Source organism: Anguilla anguilla, chromosome 18 (genome assembly GCF_013347855.1).
Source record: "Anguilla anguilla isolate fAngAng1 chromosome 18, fAngAng1.pri, whole genome shotgun sequence".
Lineage (NCBI taxonomy): Eukaryota > Metazoa > Chordata > Actinopteri > Anguilliformes > Anguillidae > Anguilla > Anguilla anguilla.
Window position 1 is genome coordinate 14,232,890 of NC_049218.1, and position 25,393 is coordinate 14,258,282.

General features: G+C 49.4%; 1 protein-coding gene across 1 annotated transcript in view; it reads right to left on the minus strand.

Annotated features, from left to right (window-relative positions):
* Nucleotides 1–25,393, minus strand: part of LOC118217885 (echinoderm microtubule-associated protein-like 4) — a 47,319-nt gene continuing 21,926 nt past the window's right edge. The window contains exons 5-25 of the mRNA XM_035400051.1: nucleotides 24,835–24,975; nucleotides 23,406–23,431; nucleotides 22,845–22,877; nucleotides 21,447–21,570; nucleotides 20,417–20,566; nucleotides 19,972–20,041; nucleotides 18,516–18,626; nucleotides 17,825–17,920; nucleotides 16,949–17,083; nucleotides 16,327–16,462; nucleotides 12,573–12,724; nucleotides 12,181–12,306; nucleotides 11,168–11,299; nucleotides 10,663–10,730; nucleotides 10,128–10,216; nucleotides 9,914–10,011; nucleotides 7,808–7,895; nucleotides 7,025–7,123; nucleotides 5,226–5,356; nucleotides 4,439–4,834; nucleotides 1–4,333 (exon numbers count right to left, since the gene is read on the minus strand). Coding sequence (XP_035255942.1) covers nucleotides 4,247–4,333; nucleotides 4,439–4,834; nucleotides 5,226–5,356; nucleotides 7,025–7,123; nucleotides 7,808–7,895; nucleotides 9,914–10,011; nucleotides 10,128–10,216; nucleotides 10,663–10,730; nucleotides 11,168–11,299; nucleotides 12,181–12,306; nucleotides 12,573–12,724; nucleotides 16,327–16,462; nucleotides 16,949–17,083; nucleotides 17,825–17,920; nucleotides 18,516–18,626; nucleotides 19,972–20,041; nucleotides 20,417–20,566; nucleotides 21,447–21,570; nucleotides 22,845–22,877; nucleotides 23,406–23,431; nucleotides 24,835–24,975 — 2,488 coding nt within the window. The 3' untranslated portion in view covers nucleotides 1–4,246. The remainder of the gene's footprint in view (nucleotides 4,334–4,438; nucleotides 4,835–5,225; nucleotides 5,357–7,024; nucleotides 7,124–7,807; nucleotides 7,896–9,913; nucleotides 10,012–10,127; nucleotides 10,217–10,662; nucleotides 10,731–11,167; nucleotides 11,300–12,180; nucleotides 12,307–12,572; nucleotides 12,725–16,326; nucleotides 16,463–16,948; nucleotides 17,084–17,824; nucleotides 17,921–18,515; nucleotides 18,627–19,971; nucleotides 20,042–20,416; nucleotides 20,567–21,446; nucleotides 21,571–22,844; nucleotides 22,878–23,405; nucleotides 23,432–24,834; nucleotides 24,976–25,393) is intronic.

Here is a 25,393-nt window from a genome sequence, read left to right on the forward strand (position 1 = left end):
ATCCTTTTTTTTTTTTATTTCTCCATGGTACTTTTTCACTTACTTGATAAATTTTGAATACTAGCCAAACTCACAAACAGCCACAGTACAAGCTCTTCAGGGTCAAACCCTGGGAGGGAGGGGGGATAAATTAAATAAAACTGTGAGAGATGGGCACACGTTCCGAGCAGACACCAGGACACCCTGTGCCCGCTGAAGTAGTGCATGATGGGATATCAGGCTCGTACCATCCAGCACATCGCTCGTTTCCCCAGCAACGTCGTAGCCGGGCGTGGTGCAGTATCAGTATGCAATTAGACCGCAGGTAGAGAGTCTCACATCCTATTTTGGATTTCTGCCAGCGTCTAATAAGATGACAAGGTGAGGTGTACTGGTGTCCGTGGTTACGTGATGCCCATCTCTCTCAGAAAGAACATGGGGTACGAGGGGGTTCCGCCCAACCCCTTCCACCCTGACATCCCTACTTCCGACACAGACAATGCAGCAAGGCAATTCATCTCAGACACATTCAAGCATTTTGTCTACGGCTCGCCCCCCAGAGCTGACCACTGCCGTGGCCCATGGAGGCAGGCGAAAGGTCACTTAGAAACTACCATACTGACCGGAGCAACGACCCCAGGGAGGCCACGCCTCCTTCCCACTGCCACCCCTCTGTTTGGACACGCCCCTTCCATCCCATCACCACAGCACTGTTTTTGTTTATTTTCATTCCAAAGGTTCTTCCCGATCATCGCTCCCCACTGCCAAAATCAGAATTACACAATTTCGGCGCAGTTGAGGGTCACAGCGGGTCGGTATGATTAAAAACATTTGGAATGCTGCTGTGAATGATTAAAAACTGATTTCCTACATGCTTTGCTTTGAAACATTAAACTTTTTTTCTGGGAAGTGTTGGATTTTGACAACAAAGGTGATTTTAACATCACTGAATAAAACAGATATATACACACAGGCATACCATTATATACAGAAAATAGCCACACCTGAATGTACAAAGAGGAGAGCAAGGACAACTGTGGAGCTGGACCCAGGCTAGCAGGCCTAGATCAGACTCTGACTGGCTTTCATTTATTTTTTCATATTTTTGTAAGGACTAACTTGGGACAAGTCAACCCGCTACAAATTTACAGAGAGGACAAACATTGCTTTAGTCTGCCCAAGGAAAACTAAGGACATAAAAAAACTCTTGTAACTAGCAGAGCAGTCGGAGCCTATGCTACCTTGTGCTAGCCTGGTTCCAGGGCAATCAGTCACAGAGCTGTTTTTTCACACCGTATCTCGCTTACAGAGAGAAACAGCGCCCCCTGTAGCATGGAGACGGCGGTGGCATGATGGGAAGATGGAGGAAGGGGTCGAAACATGTCCTGACTTTGCTGAGGTCGGCTAAAATCAACAATCGGCTTTGTGCAGTCGAAGGCATGGCTCTCTGGGAATCAGCTCCTTTTCAAACTGAACATAATCAATAAAAAATACTGAAAAAAATGACTAAAAACATTCCCTGGACAGAACACAAGTATTTCACTGGGAAACATTCTGAAAATGATCACATACACAGAAAAAAAGAGGTTCTTTGAAGATCAGCTGGAAAGGTTGGTGTTTCAATCGTATGAGCAGCACAGCACACAGCATGAATCTGCCGCATGTTGGGAATCTCAGCACTGAGCCTATCGTACGCCCGTCACCATATTCAGCCCTCAACTGACATCCCGTCTGCCTGGCAACGGGGTCTCCTCTCCCAAAACACTGACCTCATGCATATCCTTCACCTGCTATGTCCCTCCCGTCACATCTCAGTGCAAGCAAACAAACATCCTCTATCACAACACCCCATGCCTTCTTACTAAGTTACTGTATCAAGCAGTCTTTAAAACAGAAAAGAAAAAAAAAACCTTTTACCCTGGCCATGTGTAGCCAATCACTACGCTGCCCTGAAACTTGTCAGCAATCTTCTCTATTAGCTCCGCAGGTTGGTAACGCACAATATTAACATCATTTCTTGGCAACTTGATCAATCACATGACTGCTCCTTGCAGCCCAGCCAATCACGTCATTGCTGCCATGCAGCATGTATCCCGTTAGTCCATAACTCCATACAGGAGTACGGCAGCAACACACCCACATCACACACACAGAGTACACACCACTTCCAGAATCCCAAAAGAACCCTTTTCTTTAAACATCATCATCATCTCTCAATAGACCTGCATCAGATACCAGCGCGTTCCCATATGGGGGAAGGGGTGGGAGGGGGGGAAACAAGGTTTCGGGAGAAAGGGGTCTCCTTCCTCCGTCCGGGCTGGCCGTGTTCCTGGCGGGGTAATCCTGAGATTCTGCGGAGGGGAATGACACCTGGGACGCCATCCGGAATGACACAGGTGTGTAAACACCGGCTCACACACTTAAGACTTCTTAAAAAACGTCTCAGTCCAAAAAAAAAAAAAAAAAAAAAACTATCAAAAAAGAACAGAAGGTTTCAAATCAGTTTAAAAATATTTCAGTCCAGAAAAGAGAGAAAAAAAATAGTCTCTAATCAACCCTAAAAAATGAGAAGAAAAATTGCATATTACAGACCCGCCCTCAGAAAAAAAAAGCAGACTTCTGAAGACCTGGAGAAGCCTGAGGCGTAGTTAAACGCAGACCGTTTCCGTGTACATCTGAAGGACTGGACGGAGCTCAAACTTGCTCCACCGGTGCTGACTGGGGGATCGCGTAAAAGTCATTTCTGACATCACTGTGTTTTAAACAAATAAAAAATAAAAGATCGAGAAACAAACAAGTACTAAAAAAAAAACAAATGAAAAGTACAGAGTGAAAACTCTGAACGCTAGACATCATGCAGACACGCGGTCAGGGACCGTGGCCCTTGACCGTGGCCCTTGACCGTGACCGTATGACGGGGCTGGTCGATCTTTCATGTCGCTGATCACACGGCTGTGCTGCTCTGTGGAATCCAGCACGACTGGCGCCCACTAAGCCCTCGTTACCACGCTACACTGAAAAGCCGGCAAGCGAGCTTCTTCCTCATGAGAAGGAACGTGGCGAGAGAGTCTCTGCGCACAGATTAAAATACGATCATTATCTAAGGAGGAGACTATTCGGGAAATTTCCTAAACGTTCCAAATGTAACTGCAGTTTTTTTTGTACTGCATATTTTAGAACTGTGCAGGACAGCCGAGCCAGTGAGCGTCGTTTAACGCTGATGGCTGCGTGCTGCCGCGCGGCTGTTTTAAGCAGGAGGGTGAGACACCGTGTGCTGAACGGGCCGGGGGACGTAACGGGAATCCACAGATACCCGCGGGTTGCAGGTTCACAGCAGGTGACATCGCACTGGGCCTTATCCTCCTGTCTGCCTATCACACCCACGCCAGCCAGAGCAGACAGGGGACTACCTCTGCCCACCGTCCTTCAGAATTATACACTTATACACAGATGCTCATATTCATCTGTAGCTATGCACTGATGACCCGTGTGCGTGTATGTGTGTGTGTGTGTGTGTGTGTGTGTGTGTGTGTGTGCGTGTGTGTACATATGTGCATGTGTGTGGATGTGTGTGAGACTTCTAGAGGTAGAGCAGCTCCCCTATTCCTTTGCTTTTCCATTCATCAATAGAATGAGTAGAACTTCCTCCAGATAAAATAAAGTTAAAAAAGGAAATCAGAACTGAAAGCCAGCTTTTTCAGTTCAAACAAACCCCAGGTTCAGCATTCCCTTCAAAGCACAGGAAGCATCCACTTTCTCTCTCTCTGGATGCCAGTTTCTTCCTCAAAAATATATCTGTGTGTCTGACGGTATCTGAGTGTGTACCTGTGTGTGCTGCGGTGTCTGTTAGAGTCTGTGTGTTAGTGTCTGATCGTGTGTTTTTGAGTGTATTAGTGTCTGTGTGTTTTATGTGTCTGCTTTTTATCCATGCTTTAATCTTCAGTTTAATTACCTGCATCATCTAAAACAACAGGGATGTTCTCTCCTCAAACCCTTCACTCATAGACTCAACCTATAAAACACTAAACTGAATATCCAGCCAATTTTTAGACCAAGCCCCCTTTTTTCCAACCAATCTGGAAATTAACAATTACTTCAAAACAAACAAACAGACAAAAAGAACATAAAAATAAAGATCAAAGAACCAGAAAAAAAAAAAAACATGAAACCCAGCTGCGCTCCCCTGGAAAGCACAGTTACATCAAACGGCCTCTAGGGGGAGCTCACAGCAGGACAGAGAGCGAACTCTGGGTTCTGGCTCAGGTTCTTACGAGGGTGGGGAGGGTGTGTGCCCGTCGCAGGGCGTGGCCGCGTCGTCATTCGGCTCCAGGCTGTCCTTGGCGCTCAGTGTGCTGTCGGACAGGGTGGGAGTGGTGTCAGAGGGGGGTGGAGAGATATCAGAGGGGGGCGGGGTGGTGGCAGAAGGGGGTGGGGTAATGGAAGTTGGGGGCGGGGTAATGGAAGACGGGGGCGGGGTAATGGAAGACGGGGGTGTGGAGATAGAAGGGGGCGGGGTGTCAGGGGAGCTCTCCTGCTGTCCATTGGGCGTAGGCTCAGGAGGGGTGGGTGGGGGCGTGGTGGTGCCCGTGGGTGGGGAGGCCAGCGGGAGTGAGTTGGGTTCAGTGGGTGTAAGTGACTCCACTGGGGGTGGGGCCCCACCCCGGGGGGTGGAGTTTTGAAGCCCCTCCCCCAGGGTCATGCTCTCGCTTTGCTGTAAGGAGGGGATTTTCTCCACCAATCGCCACTGCATGATGCTGGTGTCCTTGCCGCCGGTGGACACCAAGTGACTGTCATTGTGCTGGAAGCTGACGTTAGTCACGTGACTGCTGTGGGCGCTGTACTTGTGACTCGGAGCCTGGGGGGAGAGCGAGAAAGCGATTAGCGGTTACGCCAATAAAAGCACGGCACAGCAACGACACTGCAGGGAGACAGTCGCTTAAATTACAGCAGCTGGACACTCTGTACAGTTAGAGTAGGGCCGGGCTGGAAAACCCCATTCCTAGAGGGCCAGTGTGCATGCATGTTTTTGGTTTCCACCAATTACCCCCGCTCAATTACACAATTAGCTGTGTACACCAATCCTGATTCACCAGCAGATTAATGTTTCACACAAGACCACAAGAACAGTCTCCAGCTGTCATGCGTGAGCATAGTAAGTTTAACCAAAACCAGATTTGGCAGGACAGAGTGCCGGCTCTGGCTTCTGTTCGGCGGGAGCGCAGTCCGGTCATTCAGTGACAGCTCACCTTGGGTCTGGAACAGGGGTACTGGAAGAGGTGCACTTTGCAGAAGTCGTCGGCCAGCGCGATCACCTTCCGGTTGTGGGACCTGATCAGCGCGTTGATGTCCGTCCCGTCCGAGCCCTCGGGCCACACCCCTGTCCGAAAAGAGACGCGGAGCGGGGTTCACACCCACACGTGGACGCGCGCGTACGCTTTCACACTTTCTCTGCGGTCAGCTCTAATGCTCTCCAGAAGATGGCGCTATAGTCGTGCCCCATTCAGAACTGCATTTTCTTGAGTGCAAAAAATCCAATATGGAAATGTGGACGGTTCTGTGAAAAATAACCCTGATACATCTCAAGCATTTTTTTGACATTTTCCTGTGGAAACACTTATCACACAGACGCATGCTTTCCAATAACTGCGGTTAGCCTTCCCGAATCTCGTCTGGCCACTGCAGTCAGAGGACGACCGCCATTTTCCTCCCAGCGTCTGCTCACCGACACCTCACTTCCTCGCTATGCGGATCCCGTATCCCTCCTACACTGGCCAATGGCTGCTGTTCAGAAACCGTCCACCAGGGGGCAGGCTAGCACCCCAGACGCACAGAGCAGCTCCGCTCCCCTCGCCAATCAGAGATCGGTTACGTGTCTCTGGGGGACTATCGGCTTCACTTTCAGGTTCCCCCTCAGCCCTGGGGCTCAGTGCAATGGAATCTGAAAGTCAAGAGTTAACGGTTTTTCCAGCGCAATACAGAGCCGAGGCCTAATCCTTCCAGCAGGGTTCCCGAGTGTCAGGAAAACAATTCCAGGTGAGGGGGAATTAACATGTCAGCCAATGACAACAAATCATTTTGCTTTACTTTTATAAATCCGGTACAAAAATATGAAGAGGTGAAATGCTTATATATAAGTTCTGAGTATTATTATTATTATATTATTTTTTAAAATACTGTGAGCATTTTGAGCACTGACTTTGATATCTTACATGTCCCGAGCATTACGCGCGATTCCAGCTTAAAGGCTTTGGCAGTGCTAAAAGTCATCATAACAAAAAGGCTTGTATGAATTTGAGGAGTAAGAAAGAGAAAGGAAGGACCGAAATAAAGAAAAAGAAAAGGAAAGAGGGAAAGGGAGAGGGAGAATTCCTGATGGTGTTTAACAGTGCAGTGAGATTGAGGCCCCCACTACCATCCGACCACAGACTGTCTGGCGCAGGCAGTCCCACAGAAACACTAAAATACCAGCCCTCATATAAGAGAAAAGCGTACCCCCACAGGGGAAAACCCAATCCAGTATCCCCCCCAGTAACACACAGGCACGCACAGAGTGCACTCACACGCATACAGAAACACACAGACACACACACACACTCACACGTGCACGCGCGCACACACACACACACACAAAGTGCGCTCACGCGCACACACGCACGCACACACGCACGCACACAGAAACAAAACCAACAGCCCACCCAAAGCTCAAAACGCTTCCTTTGAAGGCTGGGACACAGCGCCTTCATAGCGCTTGGCAGGCTTACAATAAGCATTCAACAGTCATTTATAACTGCCTATAACCATTGGGAAAACATTCATATCTTCTTATAAACACTCAACTACAACTTCATTACTGCTTATAGGCAGTCAATAAACATTGGAAACTGCTCATGAATACAGCCAGTGGAAGATGACTCACAAGTGGGTTTGAACAGTTATTAAAGCTTGCATGTTAAAGATTTGATTAATTAAGCAGGCCTCGTGTGAGTGGCGTTTTTCGAATCACAGACTGTTAAAGGTGCACTTCCTGCGGGACGGCAGGACTGACCAAAGACGTGGAAGCCCAGCACGCAGGTGTACGTGGCCCAGTCGATGTCCTTGCACTCTGAACGATTCCGGATCAGCTTGCAACCGTTTGGAATGTCCCCTGTGAGGGAGGGAGAGACAGAGAGAGAGAGCGGGAGAGAGAGGATAATCACCACCATGGGATTCACCAGCATCAGATTATTAGAGCACAAACCATTTCTATTTTAGTTTGTGCATACGTGTGTGTGTCTGTCTGTCTGTCTGTCTGTGTGAGCGCATGCTCATGCGTTCGTGTCTGTGTGTGTTTGTGTGCATGCATGCACATGCACACATGTGCGTGCATGTGTGTGTGTCTGAGTGTGTGCATGCACATGTGTGTGTGTATGCGTGTGTCTGTGTGTGCATGCACATGTGTGTGCGTGTGTGTGTGTGTGCATACACACATGCGTGTATGCGTGTGTCTGTGTGTGTGCATGCACGTGTGTGTGCGTGTATGCGTGTGTCTGTGCGTGCACATGTGTGTGTGTGTGTGTCTGTGTGTGTGCATGCACATGTGTGTATGTGTGTGTGTGTGTGTGTCTGTGTTTTGCATGCACATGTGTGTGTGTATATGTGTGTGTGTGTGCACACATTTGTGCATTTCTATACGCTTGCATGAGAGTGCACTCACATATCAGCGTGCTTAATCGGTAGTGTATAATATTACGCGGGTGTCACACAGACATACATTTAAAGGGCTGAAATATAAGAAGCTGCCAGCTGGTAGAGCCATGCGGATATGCTGGGAAAGCGTTTAGCCACTCACAGTAAAGGATTTCATAGTCTCCTGAGTTGGACATGATGAACTTGTTGTCGGGGGACCAGTCAAGATGTGTGATGTAGCTGGAATGTCCCTGAGACAAAGGAAGAGCAGACAGATTGACGGTTACTCCGAGCGTGCTCTACCTCACGAGGCTCAGCATGCTGATAAAAGTGAAATGGAGGAGGCGGGAGAGGAAAAACAGACTGGGAGAAAGCGCTGGTTACAGAGCTACATAGCCCCCGTGTTGCTAAAACGTTGGTGGAATCTTTGTGAAAAATGATTATGTAAATAACCTATCAAGTACATTTGATACGAATACAGGTTTTGAGGGGCAGAACAGGAGGAAGAGATAGGGAGAGGCAGGGAGGGGGAGAAGGAGAGAGAGAGCGACTGAGAGGCTGATCTTTCCCACTCCTCCATTATCCCTCTGCTTTTCTGTCTGTCCTCTCCCACTCTGGGTCAGAGAGGAATCTGCTTGCCTGTCTTGGCACTTTGCATGGTTTGCTTGGGAGTCTGCAGGCTTGTGTCCAACACACACACACACATCACACACAGACACAGACACACACAACACACAACACACACACACCACACACACCACACACAGACAAACACACACACAAGAATGTCTGTGACATTGTGCCAAGCCTGACTCAGACACTTCCCAGCTGCTGTGCTTGCATGTGCACACAGACACACTGCACTGACACAGTGAACACATCTGTACATCAAACTACTGTATATCACCTCTATATGTACATGCATATACACACACGCACACATGCATACATACGAACACACATACACATGTGCACATGCACACACACAAATACGCACACATGCATACATATGAACACACATACACATGTGCACAGGCACACACATCACACACATGCACGCACGCACACACACACATGCTCACGCGCACATACACACAGTCTGTGTCTGTCTCAGTTCCTTCTCTTGTGCGTATAACCCTCAGACGAGCCCTCCTCCCTGCTCTGCTGATATTAATGCACAGCTGTGTGTTTAATCTACAGAGAGGGGCTCTGCGCACAGACATCCCACAATCCCCTGGGAGGCCCAGACAGCACACAGTCTGCCAGCCCCAATAAAAGCACAAAGTCACATTCCCACAACTTTAATTACGTCTTTGTTCCTACTCAAACGCTCAGCCTTTCAATATTAACACAGAGGGCGAAAGAAAAAGGAACACTTTCTATCCTTTCGTTTGCGGTCCTTTGAATCATTTTCCTGTTTTTCGTGCTGAGGTAAGACTTCTCGCCCGAGTGCTCGGCGCTCTCTGGCACCACCAGGCAGTCCTGTGCCACGATGGCTTGGCCAAACTGTCACATGACCCATGCGCTTTCGCCAAGACATCAGCCAGACAGAAACACACAAACTCCATGCAAGGACCTCCACTACGAAATTTATTACATTGATCTTACCATGACACAACACACAGTTAAACAGAACTTGAGTGTGTGTGTGTAAACAGCCAATCAGGACCTGCCCAAGTCTACATGTAAATAAAATGACTTGGCCCTGACTATGACTGCACTTGGATTCACCTGGACTGAACTAAACCAACATCACAACTCAACTCCAGTTAGCACTGTTTGCTCTGACTTGACCACAATCACATGACCTACTGTTAATGATCCTGTTTTAGTATTTGCTCTGACTGGATAACAATCACATGACCTACTGTTAGTGATCCTGTTTTAATCATCTTCAAACCAATATTAAACAAGATTCAGTTCTTCTCCCAATCTGGAACATCGAGTTGCATATGCAGGGCCATCTCTTCTCTGTAATGCCTTGCGCCAATTTGGAAGAATGCAGAAAAGCAGGGGCTCTCCTACAATTTATGTTCCGCTGCCAGACGCCCCTCTCCAAGCCATTGGCCACCAGCTCGACCACACGGTCATCACACGGTCGTCACATGAGAGAGGCACGTTTGACACGCAACTGGAGCAGGCTCCTGGTCCACCAGAGGAGGGCGCCACCGCGTGGTCGGACACGTGCGGCTCTGCAGACTGAAACCCCCCCTCCCTGAGCGAGGCACGGCAGAGGGGTGTGTGCGGTGCGGGGTGGGGTCGGACTCACAGTGCACTTCCCGTATCTGCTGTACTTCCTGCCCTTCTCCGACACGGTGTAGAGGTAAATGAAGTTGTCGTGTGATCCCACTGCCAGCAGGGTGCCATCTGAGGAGGAGAGCAGAGGATTGTGGGTGATCCTTTCATTCAGTCTCTTTACAGCAGGAATGACAGCGAGGACAGTGGCATGGCAAGGAGGGTAACGGGGTAAGGACTCCACCTACCCACAGAGTAGCGCATGACGGACAGCTGCTCATTCCCGTCTGTGTGGATGGCGACCAGGTCCCTCGTCTCAGCATCGAGAGCATACCACCTGACGGAGGGAGGGGGGGGAGAGCTCACACTGAATGCAATACACATGCTGAATTGCATCATACTGTAAACTATTCCTGTCACCCCGCTCCATGCTGACACAGAGACCACAGCTACTGTATGAGGCTTCAATCCTTTACATTGTCTACTGTTTGAATGTTCCACTGCACTACTGCTTGAGGGTTCTACTGTTTGAATGTACTACTGCACTACTGCATGAGGGTTCTACCATTTGAATGTTCTACTGCACTACTGCATGAGGGTTCTACCATTTGAATGTTCTACTGAACTACTGCATGAGGGTTCTAACTGCATGAGTGTTCTACTATGTGAGTGTTCCAATGTATGACTCTTCAACTGCTAGTGTTCTGTGGCTGCTTTACTCTGTGAGAATCCTGCTGAATAAGTAGAACTGCAGTGGAGCTGCACAGAAGCCTGCAGACTTACTTTCCTGAGTGAGTCCCGATGGCCACTACAGAACCACTGGGGTGGAAGTCTGCACAGTGCCCGTGCTCCTGAGGGATGGAGAACGCAGGAGGATGAGACGGAGGAGAAAAGAGGGAGAGAGATGGAGGACAGGAGTGAGAAGAGGAGAAAGGGACGAGGAGTCACAGGAAGCAAAAGAGAAAAGAGCAGAAAACATGTAGGGATAGGAGAAGGGAAGACAAAGAGAGAGGGGAGGAGGAAAGAATTTATGCATGTATGGATAGAGGGAAGGGCAAAAAAAATATGAGGTGGGAGAGAGGGGGAAATGAAGGACAGATGGGAGAAGGGGAAGCAGAGAGAAAAAATATTAAGGCATGGATCGATGGAGGGATAGACAGAGAGAGGACACAAAAATTTCAGTAACCTTTAGTCAATATTAGACAAAACAAAGCTGCAGACTATTAACCACCCTGGAACATGCACAAGTCATGTGACAGACTTAAGAGACTCAGTTGTAGGTGCTTACATCCAGAAGCCTGGTCCATTCCAGGGAGTGGTCCACAGAGTTCCAGAGGCACACCTGTCTGTCCTGAGCACAGGTGAGGAACAGGTCCTTGAAGGGGTGCGAGGCCAGCCCCCACAGCTCATCCGTGTGACCCTGAGGAGGCGGAGTTTAGGGTTAGTGACATCATCGCTCTGATGGCGGGGCCAGGAGAAACAAGAGGGAACAAGCCTCTTTCACAGAGAGAGGAAATCACTTAGGGACAGACACTCAGCACCGAGCGGAACGGCTTCAAAGGCCCCGCTGGCCACAGCTGAGAGGCTGAAGGGGAATTTGACAGGCATTTGCTTATTTAAACTGCAAAACGCCAGAAAATCACTCCCTTCCCCTCTCCCCCACGTACGACAGCTCGAACGCTCCGTCTCCTGATATAATGGCTCTCTTCTGCGCTCGATCAGGAAGGAAATGAGTCGGAACCAACGAGCTGGGATGGGCGCTGGACGCACTGCGCAGTCACAGGATCCCTTCATTTTTTCGGGATGCACCACCCTCCCACCCTCACCCTCCATCCCCGTCCTCTCTTACTGCAGGAAACCCCTTCAGCTCTTCCCTTGCTCTACACCACCAGTATTCTGCACAGGCTCCTCACCTGTGCTCCTGACTACCTGTGTACACACTACTGCTTCCTGTGAAGCAAACTACCTGAGTGCGAGTCCCATTGCTTATATACAAGACTGTGAGAACAGTAACTGAATACCAAACAAGCCTGACTATCTGGGTATAAACTATATACAGGCATGTTCGGCCACAAACTTCATAGTCGACCACCAGTCTGCAATATCCACCAAACTGCCCACGTGCACAGCCCAGCTACACACATACTTACATACTCAATGGACTTGTTTGAGCTGTAGCTATTCAGACAGCGGATATATTTCTGTGCTCGCTATACTGAAGAGGAAGCATCCTGGGACCTGGGGGGCACAGAGGGAAATACAGAGAGTGGAAGAGTGGAGAGAACAGGACGTTCCCCTCACCTGCACTTCCACTTGGAAACCATCGTTAAACGTCCCCCTCAGGATGAAGTTGCGCGACGTGCCCACCAAAAACTGCTCCCCCTTCCCCTCGGCCACCGCTCGAATGGTTCCATATTGGTCAGGGACCTGTAAGACCACAGGGAAGAAGAGAGGGAGGGAGGAGCTGAAGATGATTTTAATGGACGATGGAGTGCGTGCACTCTTCGGGGCATGCATATGTGTTTACACTTGAGTGTGTGTGCATGTGTAAGTATAAGTGCATGTGTGTGCACATGACTGCAGTATATGCAGGAGTGTATATGCGCAAGTACAAGTGCATGCGCCCATATGTGAAGGTGTACACGTGTACGCATGCCTGTGTGCACGCAGCAGCGCGAAGGGTCTCTCTCTACCTCGATGTCTCTCTCAGGGTTCAGGTCGTGGTCCCACAGGATGATCTTGTGGTCCTTCCCCCCTCCCGTCAGCAGGGTGCCGTTCCTCATCTGACACAGGGTGAACACGCTGCCGTCGTGCCCCTTGATCTGACGGCTGATCTGGTACGCGCCTGTGGGAGGAGCCACAGGAGGGAGCAGGGGCGGAGTCAGGGGTGAGACACAAAGCAGACACGCACAGACACTAACACGGGTTTTTTTCCCCTTAAAATCTAGCTCAGACAGAATTCTATATCACAAATGCACGGAGTATGGCATTTGATCAAGGGCAGCGTAAACACTAAAATGCACAGTAAAACAAGAAGCAGGATACAATAACAAGAGATCTGACCCTCACCGTACCCCACAAAGAAAGAAAAATAGAGAGGGAGAGGTGAGAGAGGAGAGCAGAGCGGAGTGACTGCACAGCGACTCACAGCCCAGACTTCTGGGAGTAAATACCAGAAATACTTCACAGTCATTAATGTGGTTTATGGTGGGAATTCAAGACAGGCACTCTCTTGTTTCCAGGACCGCAGCATGTGCTGAGGAGAATCATGAACGTGTGTTTGTGTGTGAGTGGCTGTGCGTGTGTGTGCATGTGTGTGTGTGCGTGCGTGCGTGTGTGTGCATGTGTGTGTGCGTGCGTGCGTGGTATGTGTGCGCGTGTACAATGTATGTGTGTGTGTGCATTGCACGTGTGTGTGTGTGTGCGCGTATGTGTGTGTGTGTGCATTGCATGTGTGTGTGTGTGCATGTGTGTGTCTGTTAACCACATCTCTCCTGTGTACTGCCCCTGCATTAGCACTGACGCTGTGCAGATAAAGCAGATCCTGCAGCAGGGGAAGCCTGCTGGTCAGGGTCAGAAGTACAGGGGGCTCCCCCTTCCTGCACCAGTCCCAGAGCCTCACAGCCAGTAAGCCCTAGAATTCCAGAGCCCCAGAGCCCGAGGGCTCCACAACTCCACAACTCCACAACTCCAGAGGTTCAGAGCCCCAGAGCCCGGGGCCTCCACAACTCCAGAGGTTCAGAGCCCCAGAGCCCGAGGGCTCCACAACACCACAACTCCAGAGGTTCAGAGCCCCAGAGCCCGAGAGCTCCACAACTCCAGAGGTTCAGAGCCCCAGAGCTCCACAACTCCAGAAGTTCAGAGCCCCAGAGCTCCACAACTCCAGAGGTTCAGAGCCCCAGAGCTCCACAACTCCAGAAGTTCAGAGCCCCAGAGCTCCACAACTCCAGAGGTTCAGAGCCCCAGAGCCGAGGGCTCCACAACTCCAGAGTTTCAGAGCCCCAGAGCCCGGGAGCTCCACAACTCCAGAGGTTCAGAGCCCCAGGCTGGTTTCACACACACACACACACACACACACACATATACAGACACCGCTCTATAGTGCTGCAAAGTTCAGCACAGCCCAACCATTTTGCTAAACTGGTCCTGGCCCAGCAGAGCCTCTGCCTCTAACTCAACCAAACTGGCACAGTTTCCAAAGGCATCACTGGGGACCTCTCCAAACAGCTCAAATTTCAACATCAAACACCATCAACCTTCCCTGCTGGGGTCGTCTGCCACTGTCGCCATAACAGTGAGGACAGTAAGTCAATGATGAGAGATGAATGTGGCTTTTGTCTTCTGTGTTGTATTAAAATACATGTACGTAAAATATCAAATATAAAATGAGCAACAAAAAATACCCTGTGTCCTTAAGGCTAAACAAGGAACATTTCTGTGTTTCTCATTACTGTGATAAAAGGCAAACCAGGGAAAGAAAGAAAACAGAATTCAAGAGGATCTAAAGAAACAGGGGTGCTCACGGTAACAGGCATGACGATGCAGAACTGAAACTACTGCTAGGACATGGAGGCGAATGATACAGAGCTAAACCCAAAAGGAAACCATGCCATCCACAAACAAGAGTGTTCCCCAGGTCAGTTTTTATGAATACACAAGAGATTTGGAGCAGTTAAGGGTAGGATATGGGCAAACCGGTCTCACTTTTGGTACAAGATGAAGGCAGACCCTTTGATCCATTAAACTACAATTAAACTACAATATGTGCAAAATTTTTCGAACAGTTGCAGTAATAGGGACAACTAATGCCAACTTGCACTACATCTAGCTAGCTAACTCATAAGCTGTTGGCCATGAGTGCATGCAGTTTTGCTTAGAAAGTGTAAAGTTTCATAAAAGTAGCATACTTGGTTTGACTGTATTTACATAGGCTGCCCCTGTTTCAAAGCAAAAGCACATACAACTGGCACATGTCTGCTTGTTTAATTTTCTACACTTTTCAGCCTGTCCATTTACAACAAGCAACAGAAGTCCTGTTCTGTACATTTTTCACAATCTAAATTCTGTCTTTTAAAATCCTTTTGTGTCAATTATGAAATGAAAACTAAATCAACACTTGTGTTTTGAATGATGATGTATAATGTATATATATATTTAAAGGCGAGCAGACAAGCTCACCATCCTTTCACATATTTTTAAACTGAATTCAGACAGGGAGAAAGCAGAGAGGGTAAGACACAGAGAAGGGGCGATAGCTCAGAAGGTGAATCAGGGAAATCTTTCGGCTGGCTCGAGAGTCAGCTGCCCTACAAACTGCACGTCTCATAACGGCCTGAGGAGCAGCACAGGCAGAGAGCAGCTGGCACAGCACCCGCAGAACGAGCAGGACAACAAGGCCAGCAGGAAGGCCGTACGGGCAATAGGGGGCAGAGTTTGACCTTGATAAAGAAGACTGTGCAGGAAGAGAAACAGGAACTGTTCTGCACAAATATTAACTTTGGAACCACAGGTCCAGATACAGAGCGCCCAGGAGGCTAGTGTGTCCCAATGCATTTGCACTGACAGCAGAAATATGCGCTGCTAACTGCTCATTTCCCCGTGTCTATCTGCCCATCCAAACAACAGCGCGTCCGCAGATCTTTAATGCCTGTCAATGCAAATGGCACAAGACCTTAGCTCACTGCTCTTGCATCACTGAACACCACACCCACCCTGTTGTTGTTGTTGTAGTTAATCTAATACAAATTCACGGGGGGATCTGAAACCGCAGAACTCCCCCTCTCCCCAGCAGCTAGCCCCCTGAATCTTACAAAAGGCAAAAACATGTTGGAATCGCCACGGGACAGCCGTTTGGGACGGAGAACCACGCGCCTGCTTTCTCAAAGCACCGCGGGAGCGCTGTTGCTTCAGAGCGGGGCGCCTCTCTCAGGCCCCGCCCCCCTCCCCCCTCCACCCAATTTCAGATCGCCCTTCAGACTGTCTCGGCAGCCGGGGGGCGCTGTGGTCTGATTAGCCGCAGCAAGGCGAGTAAATAAATAGTGACTAACAGTTAAAGCGCTGGCACTTCTCGCTAGCGCTTTCAGACCAGTTCTGCTGCATGCCAGCGAAAACAATTACCACTGGAACACGGATCTTCCTCCAGGCTCGTAAGGCTGATACCAAACTCTTGCCAGCGTACACACCCTATCTCTACCCCCACGCTCTCTCTTTCCCTCTCTCCGCCTCCCTCCCCTTTTCTCCATCTCACCCCCCTCCCCCCATCTTCGCTCTCTCCTCTCCCTTTTTAATTTCAGTTTATTTTTTACTTTTCATTCCAAGAAAGAGATCGCGCTGTCTATAAAAAAAGGGGAGGAGTCGTGTGTGAGGACGGGAGGCGAAGCTCGGCGGCCTGGTTCGGTGAGCGACACGGAGGTGGCAGAGGTGGAGCGACTCTCAGGGTGGGGGTACCTTTCGGCCCCTTTCCGGGGGCGGGCTCCACGGTGCTGCGACTCCACACAAGCATGATGCCCCCCGAATCGCCCGTCAGGACGTCCCCGTTACTGAGGAAGGCCAGGCACTGCACAAACTTGGGCTTCTCGTATTTCTGCCGAAGCAATGACAGAAACACAGAGAGATAGAGGTGGGAACTTGAGAGAGGTATTTTAGTAATTAATGCTAACGTCAGGGTTTGACTATGTGGCTTCTTTTCATGTTTGGCTCTCATTGGTTGTCACTTTGGCAGTGTGTCTGCAATTAAGTTCTTGCCAATAAAAGACTGGAGTCTACTGCATAAAAGCATGGATGTGAAAAATTGTGGTTGCATGCATGCATATGTACATACATGTGAGAGTATGTATGCAGGCATGCGTGTGTGTGTGTGTGTGTGTTTGTGTGCGCAGGTAGGTGTGTGTGTATGTGTGTGTGTGTGCATGTATGTGTGTGTGTGTGTGTGTGTGTGTGTGTGTGCAGTGCGTGCGTGCGTGCATGCGTGTGTGTGCATGCGTGCGTGCGTGCGTGCGTGCGTGCAGTGCGTGCGTGCGTGCGTGCGTGCGCACGCGTGCGTGCGCGTGTGTGCAGTGTGTGTCCTCACCCCGAAGATGCCCTGCTTGCGTGCCAGCGAGGCGCCGCTCCAGGTCCAGAAGAAGACGTGGGATTTGCCGCAGGTGACGATGGTGTTGGCGTCTGTGGGGTGGAACTCCACCGCTAACACCACCTCATTGGTGCTCTGGAGGGGCGGAGCGGAAACAGAGTTACAGACAGGCGGCATCACAGCGAGGGGGGGAGAGAGAGTGTGGGCCGGGAGGGAGGGGGCGGTCAGACAACCCTCCCCCCCCACTCCCCACACATCACCCCACCAACTCTCTGCAATCACTCTTCTTACAGATGTTGACCTTTCTCAACTCCAGCAATCCAGGTGTCCAACTACCTGTTCCCTGGATCTTGTTCCCACACTCCTTTTCCAATTCTCCCATTCATCTTCTCCCAGATTAAATCATCCCTGTCCCCTGAATGTGTCTCTGTAGCCTCCTGTCATTCCCCTTCTCAAGGACCCACCCCTCGGTCATCCAGAACTACAGCCCTCTCTCTTTTCTCCTCTTTCTCTCTAAAACCCATGGAATGTAGTAGTTTGAATGAGCTACGATCAGGATGGCAGAAACCCTTCCCATCTTCCAGCGCAGGCTGAAGAGCCACCGCATCAGACCTTATGTCTTCCCTGACCCTCTTCTATGTCCAATCTTACTGTCTGGATTTCTTTATGATATAATAAAGTTATAGGTATAGCAGCACAAAAATAGTTTCGCAGTGACAAGGTATTTACTTTTGTTTAAATTACTGTTTGCTGGATTGTTGAATACACTTTTGTAATGATTAGAAAGGAGCCTCGGTTTCTTCCTGGTGTTATGGCACGTTTGTGCATCTGCTATGTGATAGTAATGTAATGCAATGTCACCCTCGGGGCTCGAACCTTAATCTCAGCAATCTTGGATTTCTTCTGCCAGTCCCAGATGGTTAGCATGTGCTCATTAGAGTCATCGATCACCCCCAGGTGGGTGCCCATGTCCTGTCAAAAATGTGACACGCAATATTTCAATGACTTAAAAAAAACCATCGGAATGTGCCGAGAGGGAGGGGGAGAGAGAATGAGAAATATACTTGTGTGTGGTCATGTCTATATAGCACATTTGAATCTGAATTTTTATTTGAGAGAGGGAGAGAAAAAGAGTGAGAGAGAATGAGAGAAAGAGAGAGTGCGAGAGGGAGAGAAAGCGCTAGAGAGCGAAAGGGAGAGAGAGAAAGAGAGACTGTAAACACTGTAAAATACTGCTGATTAGAAACACTGTGAGGCATTTGGCAGCCAGGTGAGGCCTCTGTCCAAACAGCGCGTTCACAGCGTGGAGGTCCAGAGCCCCACTAACTGCACCACTGCTCCCGTGTATCAGGCCACGGGCCTTAAAAGAGCAAAAACAAACAACATGCCTTCCCCTCAGCCGTCAGGAAGGGGGTTCCGGTCGCCTGGTGTGGGGGAACGGAATGGTGGCGTTACCGCCCCGAGCCCAGACGGGCGCATTTAACGCCCGCTGTGCCGTCTGAGCAGCGAGGAGGAGGAGGAAGGTGCGGGAGGAAGGATGAGGAAGGATGGGGGGGGGGGGACTCACAGCTTTGGAGAAGCAGAGCGACCCGACGCCCCTCTCGAAGGTGCCCAGCCCGATGACCTGCAGGGTGGACAGGCTGACCGAGTCCCACACCCTGACGTGGGGCTGGAGAGGCTGGGGGAAGGGGAGGGGGAGTGGGGGTTAATATTCCCTGCTTCTGAACACACGCATCAAAGACAGCAGTAATGTGGCAAAGGTTTCAGAGAACTGGGAGACATCAGCTTATCACCTTTTCATCTCGTGTATAATTAACAATACTTCATTTTTCACTATAGGGTGTCCTGTTGTGAAATATAAGATTTTCTCAAAATGTCCAATGGGAGAAAACACTTAAGCCAGAGTAGAAGTTGATTTTAGGTGTTCATATGAATCTGGGTAATTATATAAGTTGTGTTTTCTGTTGTATACATTTGAGCCAGTCTGTAGTGTAACACTGTGATGTACCCTAAGGCTGAGCAAAGCCCTCAGTTTTTACTCATACACAATGCTCACATATTTTTCGCCCAGAATTTCCATCACCCATCTGCTCGAGCGTGCATTCATCTGGGGTGACCAACGCGGTTACAGGAACTGGGCTCATAACCGCTAGGTTCAGGTTTCAAACCCGTGGCACGAGATGCTGTAGCACCACTGAGTAAAACATTTTCAAAATCCATGAAATATCCCCACCGTGGGCAATGTGCAAGATTACATTAAAAATAATTAATTTTCAACTTAATCTTTGCGAATTAGACCAAACTAAAACATAGTTATAAGCTAATATTGTAAGTCACACTGTACAATGTAATGTGATTTAGCTGATCTCATTCACATTTTAGACATTTTCCAACATTCAGCAGAAGGGCTTATCCACAGCAACTCACACAGATTATATTCTTCACACAAAATCCATTCATTAGCTGGATATCCACTGAATACATTTGGGTTAAGTACTCAAGGGTACAAAAGCAGTGCCCCAAATGGGAAACAAAACCCCCCAACCTTGGCGGCGATAGCCCAGCTTCAGTATTAATGCTGAATATGCAGTTTGTGAAAACACATATGGTGCACGTAGTCTCCTTCCTGGCAGCTCTTGCTAAATGCATCATGGTGTCATGAGTCCTGAACAGTCCAGTTTGTTGCACAACACACGCGGTGACATGCATGTGCACGCACACGCACTCCCACACACATGGGTTGTGCAACACACACACGCACACACACCGTGCCTATTGTGTTCCCTCCATAAGTGCACACGCCACAGCCAGCATCCCTGTCATTTCAGCAGCGGGCTAGCGGCGCAGGGCCAAGCTAGCTGCATGGGGTGGGGTGTCGGGAGAGCGCAGCTCTCTCTAAAACCTGTTTAACGCCCCCGTGGGTGTGTCTCGCTCCCAGGCACGCATCGCTAGTAACGGGTTTGGCGGCGTGAAAGCTGGGATAACCCAGGATAATTTGGGGGGGGGGGGTGGTGGGGGCTCACCCGGCCGTCCTTGTCCACCCCGGCGAGCTGTCCCGTGGCGATGCGGATCTTATCTGGGTGGATGGCCAGACTGCAGCGGGCACGGGCAGAGACAGGACACACAGGAAGGAGGGGAGAAAAGGTTCTCAGTGAAAGAAAGACAAGGTGACATATACATTCACAGGTAAAAATAAATATGTTCAGTGTAAAATGGTTATTAGGTCATGAGGTCATTAGTATTTCCATTTTCACAGAGGGCACAGAGGCAGAGACTGTTGGCGTAGTTAGATAATGGAAGGCCAGAATGGACAAATCCATTTTAAATATCACTTTGCAACTGAGACAAGGCCCCTCCCACAGTAATTATAGATCCACTAATTGGGGTCACTGATGTGATATAGTAGCCCTGGCTATTTTTTCCTCTCCCGGCTATGAGTTCCAGGCTACGTGACTGAGAGCGACGCACCATTTGACGCAGTCTGTGTGTCCCAGGTAGTGGCGCTGCGTCCGCTCCTCGTAGTTGAAGAGGACGACCACGGAGGCGATGAAGTACACGATCTCTCCCGTGGGCAGCAGGTACACGTTCGCCCTGCAGTCACGGCCCTTGTAGCCGTACCTAAGCCACAGAGTCAAGGAGCACAACAAACACACACACACACGGACACTCGCGCGCACGCACTCATGCTCACACGCACTCACACACACGCACACCCACCCACACATGCACTTGCACACACACAAAGAGAAAGAGAGCGAGAGAGCCAGAGCCAGAGCCAGAGCCAGAGATGGCTTGGCGGTATTCACTGTGTTGCACTAACGTGTAAGTTGATTAAAAGAGGGGAGAAATAAAGAAGGAAGATTGAGCCCAGGCAAACAGAGCAGTGAACGCTGAACACACAGAAGCCAGTTAGGCAGGCACTGTTACTCCCCCACTGTTAGCTCAGCAACGGTACATCAATAGTCCCCAGCCTAGGCCAGCGGGGGGGGGGGGGGGGGGCAGTGGGGGGCAGGGGAGAGGTGCGCCTTGAACCACCAGAGGAAGGGAGGACCCACATCCACAGGATCTGCTCCTCACACAGCCAACCAGGAAGCAGCGCGGCGATGGGGAGAGGAAGTGCAGCATGACGGTCAGCCCAGGACGCAGACAGGACAAACACGCCGGCGGACAGAAGTGCAGACAGCCAAGACAAACACACAGAGAGACAGACAGGACAGATATGCTGCTGCACAGTCAGACAGACAGACAAAGACAGAGACAGACAAACAAACAGACAGACAGACAGACAGTCAGACAGACAGACAGACAGAGACAGACAGACAGACAGACAGAGACAGACAGGCAGGCATACAGACAGACAGACATATTTGCGGCAGAAAAATATCCAAAAGGCAAATTAAACAGATGGACCGACGGACAGACGTAAATGAAGAAGTGCAGGCAAGCAGGTCACAGAATGGAAACAGCACCCCCCACTGGACATGCCAGAGAAGGATACACCCACTCCAGCTTCAGCCTCTCGGACGGCAGCTCGGTCCGCACATCCTCGTAGTTCTCCACGTTGGACGGGATGAACATGGTGATGGGCCGCCCCCGCATGAACATCTTAATGTAGTCACCCTCTGAGGAGAGAGAGGAGCCGTTACATCTCCCCAAAACCTCTATCACACCCCCCACCTCATCTTAATGTAGTCACCCTCTGAGGAGAGAGAGGAGCCATTACATCTCCCCAAAAGGCCTATCACACCCCTAACCTCCTCCTAATGTTGCCCCCCCCCCCAAGGAGAGCAGGAAAGGGAGGGAGAGAGAGGAAGATTGAGGCCCCTCAGTGAGTAGGCCAGCTCAGCCCGCATCATACAGACCAGCGCAGACGGACAGACAGACACACAGCGAGCACCGTGCGAAGGGGCTGGAATGGAAACAAGCAGGAGGCGTGTGGAGGAAGAAGAGGACATGGAAAAGGAGAAGGAGAAGGAGGAAGCTTGGGTTTCAGTGACAGGGACTGCTGCAATGTGTTTTCCTCAATTCCTGTCCATTCCCCAAAACAGGACCAGGACGTATGCTGAGGGTAATGGGAGCAGCAGGGATCCTGTGCACCTCTACAACAGTGATATTCACTTGTCCTAGGAGAGCCGCAGGGCTTTTCACCTTAACAACCATCAAGCAAAACAGGTTCAGGAACTGATTGATTAAAAACTAAGAAGGGAAAACTTCTCACCCTTCCGCTCAACTGAAGGACAAAGTGAACATCACTGCTCTGCACCCACACAGCAGGGTGAACGAGCACCACGCCCTGAAGGGGGGGCGGAGCTAACAGAGTCTGAGGGACAGGACCCGTGTCTCTTTGCCATGAGAAAACAGTACTTACAAATTCCTCTCAAAAGAGGCTCTCTGAACAAGTTTATTAAGTTTACGATTCTACGCACAGTTACATTTCTAGCCTCTGTGCCACAGATTTAAAAAAAATACACAGCCCGAATGCATGACCATATAAATCTATATCAATGGGGAAACTCAAAGCTGGTGACTTTTTTGTGGGCTGTCATGTGATATAATTGTGTGAAAAGCTAGGCTCCATAAGGTTGAAGATTCCATTTTATTTGGGACATTCCTATTGCAACACTGGGCAATTACTTGTGAATTTCTTACTTGCTAACCTTTAAATCAGCAAGCCGCGTTTCCAGTAATGTGACAGTGACGTGCACTGGCCAGACAAAAAATGTCTTTGGCATGCCAATAAAGACATTCGAATTGAATTGAGACATTGAAAGAATGAGGGAGAGGAGGGAGAGAGGGGGAAAGAGAGAGGAAGAGAGTGAGAGTGGTAGCAGCTCAAAGCAGACAGCAGGCAAGCGCTCCCTTTGTAGCTCTCGCCACCCTCCCGCTGGAATCTTACCTTGGCTGTTTTTCTCTCGGGTCGACATTTTGGCTGGTTATGAGACAGAAATAAAATCATTCAACACAAATGAGTGAAACGCTGAATGGAAATGAACGTGGAAATGACGACACGAAAACAGAAACGATCAGAAGTAAGTGTGGGACATCAGGGATCTAACGAGCATTCAACAAAGCAAACGTTTGCTAGTTAGTGAATGTAGTCACTCTTTTCTGTTAGTCACAAATGCTTATTGATACCTTCTGCTTAACAACCTGAAGGCCAAAACTGCACAAGCCCTAAGTGCTGTGAGGGCTCTCTGTTCTGGCTCTGAACCCACTGAACTAGAATCCTTCTAGATCCAGAAAAGCCCAGGCCATCACTGGAGCCTATGGTACTGTACCACGGATAACAACCATTTGGCTCAACTCGGTAAACATACAGACCCACTCTGATATAATGTGAGACAATGTTTTAGCATGCATCCATAAGAAACGTCAATATTTTAGCCCATAACCCTGAAATATGCCAATGTTTTAGCATCTAACTCTTTGGTTTACTATTATTCATATTATAACTCACCTTGGGTGGGAACTGAGTCTTTGTGCCTGGAAAAGAGTCAGAAACCAGGGGAAAGTGAGTGTGAGCCACATACTACATGACTAATTGAGTCAAATTTGATTCATCATGTAACATTTTTGTATGTGGATACCCTGGTAGGCCCACACCGCCGCACAGAAGACGAACGAGCCTTAAAAACATAGTAGACTGCAGCACGGTGCACTGTGTTCCCTCTATAGTGAATCATAGCAGACGTTCAAAAAGTTTGTGGTCGTTGCATATACGGCAGTATGATGAAAGTTAATGCTAGTCAGATGTATTGAGGTTTGGCTCCGTGTAAATGTTATGGTAGTGATTTAAGGTCATTCTGCTTTCATAATTGAAGTCAATGGCACATGTTCCCTTCAGCATGAAACAAGCTAGCTGTATTTATGCATTTATTTAATGTACTAAGTATTTACTGTTAATACACTTTTATTTCAGAAACCTTCCTGACCATAGTTTATATTGCCCAAGATTCTGTGTGTTCTGTAACTGTGTATTCAAAGCTTTATACTGTATCAGAGTTGAATGTTGCAAGAAATGTTGAAATTCAGTTAAAAAATAATTAAATTAATCTGTTTAGGAAAATGCTCCTCAACAAATCAGCCAATGTTGGTTTACAATGTATTCCATTTTTGAGCAGGTGAGAGGCTGCTAATCTCCTCCTCCATTTATCCGGACAAAAAGGGAAAAGAACAAAATAAAAACAAAAGGAATCAGAAAAATGTGGTGGGGACCCCAAGAGGGATTAGGAGAGTGGGGTTCAGCTCGGTTCAGCACGGGGCAGCTGTGCGTCCAACAAGATAAAACAAAGTTTTGGAACACGGACACACTTCTGGCGGGACGCCCGTTTATTGAGAAACTCGGCATGACGAACCGCGGTGATTATGCGTGATGGGAATCTCTGGAGGGAGGCCAACGTCTGTCACCGAGACACTGATTCACCCCCCCACCCCCTACCCCCCACCCCCCGCGGTGAAGATTCGGCGACTGCGTCAGAGCAGGCCGCAGAGGAAGTCATGCTCACTGGAGCGTGCTGCCAGGAAGGAGGCAGGGCTCTCTCTCCCCTAAAAATCAGCACCCCCGTGGCCAGTGCGGACCCCAGGACAACCATCTCTTCTGAGCCACGTCATCACCCGCGCGCCCTGTATCAGGAGAGGGCAATTCCACTCCTACAGGGCCAGTGCGTGTGCAGGCTTTGTGTTCACCAATCGCCCCGGCTCAATTAGCTAATTAGCCGTGCCAATTAGCACGTCAAGAAAAGCAGCATGAAAACGGCCAGGCTAATTAAATAATCAAGAGAGCAAACGGGCATGAAACCCAGAAACAGGCCCCCGAATACTCTACTCAGAAGGACGGACGGACGGACAGGTGGACGGACGGAGGAGAAGAGAAGAAGGGCACTCACTTCTCAGCGTTCTTCGCCACCTTGGCCAGCAGCTTGGACGTGGAGGCCGCCTTCACCAGCTTGTTCCTGCTCTCCTCCCCGCCGTCCCACGTGCTGCTCTGGGACCGCTCCATCCCGGAGCCCCGCTTGGTGCTCTGGGCCCTGCTTCGGCCACAACAGAGAGGGGAGGGAGCGTCACACACAGCCGCTCAAAGGGAGCGCATGCTCACCACACAGAGCCATAGGGGAGACAGAGTCACACAGAATAAAAGAGGACAAAAGGAGGAAGAGTGGTAATGCTGTGAGAGGTTCACTGAAGCCATTTTTAAATTAACACTGAAAGTCCACCAAAAATCTGAACTGAAAGCCTGCTCAAAAGCTCATTATCAAATGTGTAATTCATCTTATTTATGCTTTTGTAGCTGTCCTTCAACTAGGGACAACTATTTCAACGGTTTATATTCATATTTCATCCACATATAGAGCCGAATCATATCTAAAAATGCCCTGTTATCCAACAACTGCGGCAAATGGCCCCAGCAGTTTGTCAATGTCTCCACAAACACATTCCACACCTCCT